At 38.7% G+C, this 12129-nt stretch overlaps 1 protein-coding gene across 1 annotated transcript; it reads left to right on the top strand.

Annotated features, from left to right (window-relative positions):
- The first annotated feature begins 1190 nt into the window (after positions 1-1190).
- LOC148113629 (vomeronasal type-2 receptor 26-like) lies at positions 1191-4519 on the top strand. The gene is made up of 3 exons (XM_087891727.1): positions 1191-1405; positions 2172-2298; positions 3163-4519. The coding sequence occupies exons 1-3, from the start codon at positions 1328-1330 to the stop codon at positions 4059-4061; spliced, it is 1104 nt and encodes a 367-aa protein (XP_087747853.1). The 5' UTR covers positions 1191-1327; the 3' UTR covers positions 4062-4519.
- Positions 4520-12129: the final 7610 nt, after the last annotated feature.

Here is a 12129-nt window from a genome sequence, read left to right as displayed (position 1 = left end):
TGGGCTCTGGCACTTAGATTTTTAGAGATGAGTACTCCAAGATCCTTAACAAAATGAAGGTCATCTACAAGGTCGTGTCCATCCAACTTGTATTTTATGATCTGATTTTTTTTTTCTTTTGCCGATGTAAAAGACAGAGCATTTTTTGGTTGAGATTTTCAGTTGCCACTGATTTGACCATTCTGACACATAGTCAAAGTCTTTTTGAAGGGTAGCAACATTGTCGGTGATGTTGAATAGTTTTACATCGTCAGTGAAGAGAACGCAATTTCTTTTTATATGATCTAATATGATCAAGAGCCTTTTTGGTGCAGCAGACTAAAGTGCTATTATGTAGCACCAGCTGCCTGCAATTACTGTGAGTTCAAATTTCACCAGGCTCAAGGTTGACTCAGCCTTCCATCCTTTCGAGGTTGGTAAAATGAAGAGCCAGATATGGGCAGTATGCCCACTCTGTAAACTGCTTAGAGAAGATTGTAAAGCACTGTGAAGCTGTATATAAGTCTAAGTGCTATTGCTATCCAAAATTATCCTCAACCAGTTCTCTAATCTACTTCTCCTTGGCTCATGAACATTTCAAAGTAGGGATGCAGAGCATTCTCTCTCTATCAATGTTCAAAAGGAATGGACCAAATGTCACTTTTTTTCAGCTCTGGCATCCACCCTTTAAAACAACTCTATGTTTGAAAGAACCCCTCCCTCCCTCCCTCTCCCTCTCCCTACCTCCCTCCCTCCCTCTCTCTCTCAAAAGAATTGAGTCTCAGATGATAAAATCTGGCTAAAGGAAATTTGTTAGGACTCATGATGTTAAATACGTTTCTTCTAACAAAGAACAAAAAATGTAGGATGAGTTTAGATATGGTTCAAGTTTGATTGTCTAGTTGTTTAAATAGTGAATATAAATCATATCTGAATCAAGTTGTATAATGTCAATACCTCATTTTGATTTTGATTTATTAACTGCTGTTTTCATTTTTCCCCTGGAAGTAATATTAAATTAATACTAGAACAGTGTCTTTCTCTAAAATATAGATTATCTATATTCTAAGGGTTGTTATTTGTTAGAGCAATGGGAAGTGAAAGTTAAAGATACTGGCCACTTTTTCATTATTATCCTTCCAACTCTCTTCCCCTCCCTCCCTCCCTCCCTCTCTCTCTTTCATTCTCTTTCAAGTAGCTCCATTCATTTCTTCAAGGCATTTCTTTTAACAATTCAGCTGGGGAGAGAGTGTTCCTGAATGAGAAAGGGGAAGCAACAGGTGGATTTGACATCACCAACTTGATCACTTTTCCAAACAGATCATTTCAGAGAATTAAAGTTGGAAAGATGGATCCTCATATTCCCAATGTGAAGGAATTAATCATTGATGAAGAGCTGATTGTCTGGCATCCTGCTTTTAACCAGGTGTGGAATCATTTAATCAACTCTTCCTTGATCCATTATGGTCCAACATTAAACACAGTCTCTTTAGAAATCTAATTTGTGATTTTTGAAATGACATATTTTGTACAAATATTGTCAATGATCAAGCTTTCATCAAATTGACAAAATGACATTACAATTTAAAAGATAGGTATTCACAATTGGGTTGCATTTCCATTTGAAATCATAAGATACTGTTTCCATAATATTGTACTCACATATATTTCTTCCTGCCATTCTCCAAACACGCCCTTTGCACATCCTTATAATGTCAACATTTTAATGGATAGTATAAATATGTGATGGCCCAGTGGTTAAAGACACTGAGCTTGACAGCTGGAAAGCTGACAGCCAGGGTTTGAGACCTGAGCACCATGCAATAGGTTGAGCTCCCATTCCTGCCTCAGCTCCATCCCACCTAGGAATTCGAAAGGATGGAAATGTGAGTAGAGTCATTGGTACCATTTTGGTGGGAAGGTAACTATGTTCCTTGTGCCTTTGGCGTATAGCTATGCTGGCCACATGACCATGGAAAATATCTTCAGACATTATTGGCTCCCTCGGCCAAGAAACACTGTGAGCCCTGTGCCCTAGAGTTGAACACAACTGGACAGGGAAAGCTTTACCTCATAAATACACCTGGACTAACCCTTTGAGGATTCAAATATTCTTCCTCCCACCAGAAAGGAGGACAATACAAACTGCTTAAAAAACCCTCTTTGAAAAAACCTTTTATGTTTATCACCAGGTTCTTCCAATTTCTCTGTGTAATGAGCATTGCTCCCCTGGATACTGGAAGAAAGGGTTGGAAGGAAAGCAATTCTGTTGCTACGACTGTGTTCTGTGTCCACAAGGGAAGATTTCAGATCAAAAGAGTAGGTTAGACATTCCAGCAAGTCCTCAATAGAAGCAAATTGTAATACACTGTTTTAGTGTAACAAGTAGGGTTTTTTTTTGAATTCTTCAAGCTGAATATTCATTTTTATACCTGTGAATCACAGTGCCCATTAGAGCTGAGCTCTTATATCCACCCCTACAGATTTCTTCTCTGTGTTTTGGAAAAATGTGAAAGTCAAAATGGCCAAAATTTTAATAATTTTGAAAATTTATTAGACTGGACTGTATTTCAGTGAATAATCGCCCTTTCCATTGTACTTGTCAGCATTCCAGAAAAACCCCCAACTCCAAGTAAAGACGCGGAAGCAGGCATTTTCCAAAGTCCTCTTTACTAGAATAGGCAAACTGGCACATCTGGGCAAACCCGAATCTGAAAAGCCTGGGTTTTCCTTCAGTAAGTCAAAGCTCCCAAAACTATCCCCTTTTCCTCCCAGTCAGTCACATGCTCCAATCAACATCTTTTCCATCCCGATCCAGCCCCCTGACCACGCCTTCTCCAGATGCTTGACCAACCAAGGTCCGACTTGACCTTGACCGACAGGAAGAATGCTATTATGTTTACTAACCCCCTCTCCTAAATCCCCCCTCCTACTTTCCCAGACATGAGAAGGTGGCAGCATTGAAGCTTCCGGCCTAATATGGCTTCCAAAGCTGACTTCTGTTATGGTGGTCCCAGCTTATTCAATGATGGAAAAACTGCATTTCCATAGCAACTGGTAGCAAATACAAAAAAAGAAAAGAAAAGAAAGAAAACCTTGAGAGGAATAATTCTTGGCACCCATAAAGAATATTATTCTCAAAAATATGGAATGTATAAAAACATGCCTTGGCTTTTCTTTCAGATATGGATGACTGCTTTCAATGTTCAGAAGATCATTATCCAAATAAAGAAAAGAAAGGATGTATTTTGAAACTGGTGGTTTTTCTAACTTTTGAAGAATCCTTAGGAATTGGTTTGGCCTCAGTAGCTCTTTGTTTCTTCTTCTTGACATCTTGGGTGCTTGGAACTTTTATTAAGCACAGGGATACTCCCATTGTAAGAGCCAACAACCGGTCCCTCACCTACACTCTGCTTATCTCTCTTCTACTCTGTTTTCTCTCCTCTTTGCTCTTCCTCAGCCAACCTGGCAAAGTGACCTGCCTTCTCCGACAATCAACTTTTGGCATGACCTTCTCAGTGGCCATTTCTAGTGTACTGGCCAAAACCATCACTGTGGTTGTGGCTTTCATGGCCACTAAACCAGGATCTCAGATGAGGAAGTGGGTGGGGAAAAAATTGGCTTTTTCTATTGTCCTTTCTTGCTCTCTCTTGCAAGTGTGTATCTGTATTCTTTGGTTGTCAACATTTCCCCCATTCCCTGAGTTGGACATGCATTCAGAGCTCCAGGAAATGATTTTACAGTGCAATGAGGGGTCAGCTTTCTTCTTCTACTGTGTATTGGGCTACATGGGTGTCTTGGCCATCGCCAGCTTTATTGTGGCTTTTCTTGCCCGTAATTTACCAGACAGCTTTAATGAAGCCAAGTTCATCACCTTCAGCATGTTGGCCTTTTGCAGTGTGTGGATCTCCTTCTTTCCAGCCTATCTGAGCACAAAAGGAAAAGCCATGGTAGCTGTGGAGGTCTTCTCCATCTTGTCCTCCAGTGCTGCATTACTGGGGTGTATATTCTTACCAAAGTGCTACATCATTGTTTTCAGACCTGACCTCAACCACAGGGAGCAACTGATAAAGAGGAATTAACACTTGGTGTAATATTTCTGCCTTTGAGAAATTGCTCAGAAAAAAAAGACAGAAGGATTGTTTGCTATCCATAGGAGACATTTAGAAGTACTTAATTCTGACAACAGAGGATTGATGGGGGATTATCCTGATCACTAAGATTTATTATAGTTGCCAATTACAAAAGAAATGCTCATGGTTCTGCATTTGCAATCATTCTCCAAAATTCTTTAATTAAACACCTTCCCTCTTTCAACACCCCAAGATTGAAAGAGATTGAGAATCCAGTTGTCTTTTTAGAAGATGAGAGATATTGAATCAAATCTTGTTCAATGTTTGTAGTTTACTTACTGTATTTATGAAGTAAATTTATATAGTTGACTACATGCTCACAGTGATTCTAGGCAGCGTATAAGCAAGAAAACACAATATAGACAAAAATGAAAATAAAAAATGCTATCTCCCCGGCACGGGTGACATCTAAAAATTTTCACTACCAATTCTGTGGGGTGTGGCTTAATTAGTGGGTGGGGCTTGGTGGTCAGGTGACTGGGTGGGCATGGCTTGTTGGTCAGGTAGGCGTGGCCAAGTCAATGTCACTTTGTTGCCCTTTTTTAACGTACAAAACACAACACAACAGAACTGGCTCACCCACAAGGTAAAAGCAACTGTGCTAGACCCAAAATGGCCCCTGCAACAAGCAGGAACCTCACACAGCCACAAAAAGCCCAAAAAACCAACTTTCACACTTTACACACACACACACACACACACACACACACACACACACACACAACACAACACAACACAACACAACACAACTGGCTCACCAAAAATGTAAAAGCAGCTGTGCTAGACCCAAAATGGCCCCTGCAACAAGCAGGAACCTCACACAGCCCCAAAAAAGTCCAAAAAATCAACTTTCACACTTTACACACAGAAAATTCCACATACAGCTTTGTGAGATTGTGTGTGTGTGTGTAGTTAGAGTGAAACACTACAGAAACACACAAAATCTCAGAAAGCTGCACAAATATTATTTTACTTTATTTTTATTTTTATATAAAAGCAACTAAATTAAAACTTCCTAAATTTTTCATGGCTAGGTCTAAAATAAGAACAACTAAAAAAAAAACCCAATTAATTATTTTTTTAAAGCTCCCAAAGGGGAAAAAAACTTACAGGGAGGCAGGCAGGCAGGCAGACAGATAGAGCTGCTCATTGATGAGCTTGATTGCAGGCAGGGAGATTCAGTTGTTTGCTGATGCAATGGATTGCAGGGATTACAGCAAGCAAAGCAAGGCAGGCGTTGCGACATGCAGCTAAGGTAACCATGCTGGAGGCTGTGATGGGGGAGGAGGGATTTTTGCTACCGGTTCTCCGAACTGCCCGTCGCCATCGCTACTTACTTGCCTGAGCTGGTCCGAACTGGGAGCATTTCAGCCCCACTCCCTGGTGACAACTTAAACCTAAATAAACCATTTAATTGGCTCCATCCCACTCTGAGCTCCCCAGACCCCCTGACAAAACCAGGACTTCAGGGCCTGAAGTAACAGTGTCAAAGTGGGGTCAGTCTAATTTTTGAAGGAATGGGATTCAAAAGGGTTGGAGCCACCATGGAGAAGGCCCTTCTTTTCTGTCCCACCAAATGTACCTCTTAGGGGACATTTTCATGGTTTTTATATTTTCTATTTATAAATGACTTCATATATATAGTAAAAAGGGAATTGCATTTTTAACACTGTATCAGGGGGATATCCTGTTTGGATAGGTGTGGGGTCTTTGAAATGTGAATGTTATAGAGCTTCTATGTCCAGTCCAGTTTCCTTTTGGAAAATCACTTTTGGGACAACCAACAGTAAAGGAACCAACACTCAAGAAACATGTTGTATACTATAATTTTGTAAGGTAGCAATGAAAGTTTCAGAGAAGACATTCAAGTGTCCTTGTGAGACAACATACATGAAGATAAGGATTCCCTGAGGAACACGCAACATACTAAAACAGGGCCATGGAAATTATGACAGTCACACCCACTAACCACAGTTTTTCTTTTCTTTGAGGATCAGTTCAATATCTCCTACTCTTGTTTGTAGCTTTGGACTTCCCTGCTAAAAAAAGATTGCTCCATTCACTCATGGGTGAAATATTTGACTTGAGAGCCAGATTCAGATATGAGAGTCAGTTTGGTCTAGTGATTTATGCACCAGGTTAGAAAGCGGGAGGTTATGAGTTCAAGCCTCACCTTAGCCACGAAAGCCTACTAGGTAACTTTGAGCCAGTCACTCCCTCTCTCAGCCCAACCCACCTTCTTGCTTCTTGTGGGAAAATAGGAATAACAGAATAACAGAGTTGGACGGGACCTTGGAGGTTTTATAATCCCACCTCCTTCTCAAGCACAAAATCCTATACCATTTCAGACATGGTAGAAGAGATGGTTGTCCCGTCTCTTCTTAAAAACCTCCAGTGATGGAGCACTCAGAACTTCTTGAGGCAAGTCATCCCACTTATTAATTATTTTCCTTATTTCTAGGTTGGGTCCTTCCTTGATTATTTTCCATCTATTTCTTTGTGTCCTGCCTTCAAGTGCTTTGGAGAATAGGTTGACCCCCTCTTCTTTATGGCAACTCCTTAGATATTGGAAAACTGCTATCATATCTATCCTATCCTATCCTATCCTATCCTATCCCATCAAATTATAGCATATCATATACCATATCATATCATATCATATCACATCATAGAACCGAGGTGGTGCAGTGGTTAGAGTGCAGTACTGCAAGTTACTTCATCTGATTACTAGCTGCAGTTCAGCAGTTTGAATCTCACCAGCTCAAGGTTGACTCAACCTTCCATCCTTCCGAGGTGGGTAAAATGAGGACCCAAATTGATGGGGGCAATATGCTGACATCTGTAAACCGCTTAGAGAGGCCCGTAAAAGCACTATGAAGCGGTATATAAGTCTAAGTGCTATTGCTATATCTATCATATGCTAAATAGGAGGAGGAAGGTATGTTATATATCTTCTCTGCCTTGAGTTATTTGTAAAAATAATACAACTCAGGACACAAATAAGTAAATAAATAACTAAAGATTTGTAGGGGTAGATTATTAAACTCAAGCCAATGGCTAATGCTACTTTCCAAATTTCAACATAAATGTTATTATTGTTTCATTCTTCAACATTCTTTGAATGAAAATGTGGATTAAACCTCCAAAGAAATGTTTGGCTTTTTCGTCAGACCTTAACATGTAAAAAAATATTTCCTCTTCTCTACTGAACAATTCTATTCATTTTATATGGAAAATGGGAACTCTGTTCCATTGTAAGGAATGAACATGACCTTCAACACTTAAGGCTATTTTCAATCGCCAATGTCCCTTCGATTTCTTTTGTTAGGATTTGCTCATTTAAACAAAGTTGAAACATCAATTGAACTCCCTATTCTCTCACAAAAACAAAATAATTATCTCCTACAGGAATCGCCGTATTTTTTTTTTAGCTAGGCCAAAACATCAAGGACTGTGCATAAAGGTATTTAAATTCAGCAACAATTAAGGTATCAATCTGGTTACAAAGTAACTCCCCAGGGAGTTTGGTACAAAAGGATAATAATGGCTCCGTCAGATCCATTGCTACAGGTTGCCTCTCTCGTTTCTTCTTTTCCAGAACATCTGTTCAATCCTAGTGATAGTCACTATACAAATTTGCACACACAAGGAACTTCAAATAGAAATTGATGGGATTTCTGATTAGGTGCATTGTCAGATATCAACCTTGGCTCAATTATTGAATGAATGACTGAAATACAAACTTCCTTATGGACAGGAAACACAAATATTTTCCCTATGACAAATGCCTGAAGATGTTGTTCCTTCTGATGCTCTTGGTGCAGAAAGCAGTTACTCTGAGCTGCCCTGCGACTGATGCTTTCCCGATTCCCCATGAGTGGTACCAGACTGGTGACCTCATTGTGGGTGGGATGATGTCTCAGATAATTCACAATGCTTTAGGAATTGAATTTAAAAAGCAGCCATCTCTGAAAGGTTATGATTTACCACTGTAAGGATTTCTTTTTCTTTCCATTCATTTTCTAAACTTAGCCAGACTCCCAAAATAGCTCATATAACTAATAGCTCTTTGAGAATAAATGCATGTTTTTTTTTAAATATAAATTTACTCTTGCTTCCTTGTCTTTCAAAATTATCTGATTGTGGGAAAACAAATCATTTTCATTGTATTAAAATTTTAATCATGAAATATATGAACGTATTCTGCAGGAAGTCTTTTGGAGAACTTTTAGGGAGTGTAAGATAATTAAAATTATGCAGTCTGTGCAGTCACTTCTTCCATAATTTACATAGATTAAAAGAGTGATATTTGCTGGTGGTATTCTATTTTGTGCCAAACTGATAGAAATACATGTGATAGTTTGAAAAGAAAATCACAATTTTGTTCTATACTTATTTCTTGCAAGTCATGGAAATGCTGTATGGGGTTGAAAACTATACAAATTATTGTGTGTTTTACAAAGACTCTCATCTTCTCACTGACCACAGAGACAGAAATGGTTGTTACTCATATATCAATGCTTTCACAATAAAAGAATTGTCAACTTATTTTGGTCAATGGGGGTGTTTAACCTATTTGCAGTGTAATAACCAAATTCTACCAGCATGCCCTCGCCTTGGCCTTTGCAGTGAAGGAGATCAATGAGGACTCCCAGATCTTACCTAACATCACTCTCGGGTTCCACATCTGTGATAGTTACTACAACCCAATGATGACCTATCGCACCACCCTGGACCTCCTTTTCAAATCACAGCAATTTCTCCCTAACTACAAATGTGATAGCCAGAAGACTCTCATGGCCATCATTGGGGGACTAAGTCCTGATACATCATCCTTTATGGCAGAAAGTATACATGTCTACAAAATTCCACAGGTAGTTTGGGGTGGAGTAAGAGAGAAAATTATTTTGTAATTGATAGTAGATGCTAGTTGCTTGCCATACGTTTCTCCAGAAATTCAATTAAATACACTTTTATCACCTCTCATCTGTTTTTCCCACAACTCAATAGACTGGCTCAATTAAATCAAAATCTTTCATTACAATCATGCATGTGTTTGAGTTCCATACAGCAACAGGTTACAACTCTTCTTACTACAATTTGCTTGCTGTATGATAAAAGTAGCTTAATATAAAACTCAACTGTTTTTCTTAGCAATTGTTGACCAATTGGTGTTATAGGGTTAGTTAGTATTTTGCCATGCCTTTTTGCAGATTTCAATTTTATACTCTTTGCTCTCCCTTCTGCAATTGTTCCCACAACTCAAAATGTTGGCTCAAAATAATCAGTCAAGAGAACCTAAATCTTTTATTACAATGATAGATTAGAAAAAATAAATTTAAATTGTAAATTACAGTACAAAGTGTATCTTAATTGAGAGAGTAACCTGATGATTTGACCACTATCTGGAGCTGTGACAAGAGGAGGGTAGAAAAGGCCAGCTAACACATAGAACACATAACATAGAACATAGAATAATAGAGTTGGGAAGGTATTTTGGGGGTATTCTAGTTCAAACCCCTCTTCGAGCAGGACACTATTTATCATTTCCGATAAATATCCAGTCTATTTTTGAAAGCCTCCAGTGATGGAGCACCCACATCTTCTGATGTCAAGTTGTTCCATTGGTTGATTGTTTTTACAGATAGGACATTTCTCCTTAGTTCTAGGTTTCTTCTTTCCTTGGTTAGTTTCCATCCAGTGTTTCTCATGTTGCCTTCTAATGCTTTCAAAAATAGTTTGACCCTCTCATCTTTGTAGGAGCCCCTCAAATATTGGAACACTGCTATCATGTCTCATGGTTTTAGGGAGGATCTCCTTTCAGCCACTTCCTGAAATCAAAGCTATCAGCATTTTCTCTGATGCCCTCAACTCAACTCCAGATTCCATCAAGCTACCTGTCAGTAGGTTACAACTCCCCTTGGTATATTTTGGTTGGGTCTGATAGTAATAATTGAATTTAACACTCAACTGATTTGCATGGAATTGGTTGAAGGATTGAGGCTGTGTGGTACTTTTTGGAGATCTCCATAATAATTGTAGTAAATGAAGAGATAATTAACTCTTTCTATTCCTCCAGAATGTCATTGGCATAGTCTTCCATATATAAGTCTTTTTTTTATCTGCTACAAATAAGGGAAGAAGGTAATATCCAGTAAGTCTATGTCTTCAGAATCCTTTCCGTGGGCTGAGAAGAGTTCACAAGCTCAGATATTTAGCAAGTTCTAAGGGAATGAACATACTGGAACTCTGTATTAGGAAACAGTATGGTTGTAATCTAGTTAAATTTCAGATGAGAACATATTTCATCAATGAATTTTAGTTGCTTCTCTTTTTTATCAGGATTGTCATAATCTAAATAGAATTGGACAAATGTTCAATATAGGGAGATCTTCATTAAATTTCTAACAAGCAGTCTTCACATTTGTCCCATGATTTTCACGAAGAACGAATTTCTCTTTTTCATTTCTTTAGTTGACTTATGGTTCCTTTGCCCAAGAAGACTTTCAGATTACTGAGTTATTTCCACTTTATTACATGGTCCAAAAAGAGGAGCATCAATACCCTGGATTTATACAACTTCTTCTCCATTTTGGATGGACGTGGATTGGAGTCTTTGCTTTTGAAAATAAGGAAGAACGTTTTTTTCAGAAATTGCAGCTGTTGCTTTCACAGAACGGGGTCTGTTTAGCTTTTGCACAAAAAATTCCACAATATCTCAACTTGGCAGATATGCCCGAATTGTCTAATTCAATCTCAATTATTTCTGAGAAACTGGAAGATCAAAAAGTGAATGTTTTTCTTCTCCACGGAGAATCCATCACAATAGTGTGGCTCAGAACTATCATGTTTCTACGTGATCCTGAAAATAAAGAGAGTGCATCATTTAGGAAGGTTTGGATCCTAATGAATCCAATTGATTTCATCCTGATGGGATTTCAAAGGAGTTGGGATCTCCAGTTGTTCCATGGGGCTCTTTCCTTTGCTGTGCATTCAAGAGACATTCAAGGCTTTAAAGAATTTCTTCAAGTCATCAAACCTTCAACCCACAAAGATGCATTTCTCCAAGAGGTTTGGGAGCAATTGTTTGACTGTCTTTTTACAAAGGCAGACTTATCTTCGTTGATCAATGAAACTTGTAGTGGGGAAGAGAATTTGGAGAAAGTGCTTGCACCTCTGTTTGAATTTCAGATGACTGGCGAAAGCTACAGTATCTACAATGCTGTTTATGCAGTGGCACATTCTTTGCATGAGGCACTGAGATCAAAATCCCAACCAAGAGGTATTCAAAGGGTTGAATTTGCAAATCTGCTGCCCTGGCAGGTAATCTTTCCATGCCACACCTATCCTGTATTTCAATGATTATCCACAATCCTCCACAATCTAATATAGCTTATTTACCCTGGTCTATGGCTTCAACTCAATAGAGAGACTGAGGCAATAAAGCTATTCTTTTATAAAATAAGAGGATAAACCTAAATCGTGTCTTTTCTAATTTCAGTATAGTTAATGGGATTTAATGTATGTATCAATTTTCATTGTATATATAACTTTTCACCTCCGCATAGAATTGACCTGCCTTGTGAATTTATCCAACTGATTTATAAGGAGAATTCAATTGCATTGTGTCTGAAGGCAGTCTTTCATTCTGTGCCCCGCCCCCCACAAATTTTCTGAAATGTAGACATTTCACTTTTCTTATTAGCTTGTGAATAATGATTCTCAGCAGAGCCATGGTGGCACAGTGGTTAGAAAGCAGTACTGCAGGCTCCTTGTACTGGCTGTTGGTTGCCAGTAGTTTGGCAGTTTGATGCCCACTGGCTCAAGATTTGACTCAATCTTCCATCCTTCTGAGAATTGTAAAATCAAGACTGAGATTGTTGGGGGCAAATGCTGTAAAATGCTTAGAGAGGGCTGTAAAGCACTGTGAAGCAGTATATAAGTCTAAATGCTATTGCTATCCAGAATTCTATTTTTCCTTGGCTTATTTCAGGGTTCAAAAGTATATAAGACAGTG

Source organism: Pantherophis guttatus, chromosome 4, assembly GCF_059756535.1.
Source record: "Pantherophis guttatus breed Tessera chromosome 4, ASM5975653v1, whole genome shotgun sequence".
NCBI lineage: Eukaryota > Metazoa > Chordata > Lepidosauria > Squamata > Colubridae > Pantherophis > Pantherophis guttatus.
Note: the sequence above shows the minus strand (reverse complement) of the source record. Positions and strands in the feature narration are given on the sequence as shown.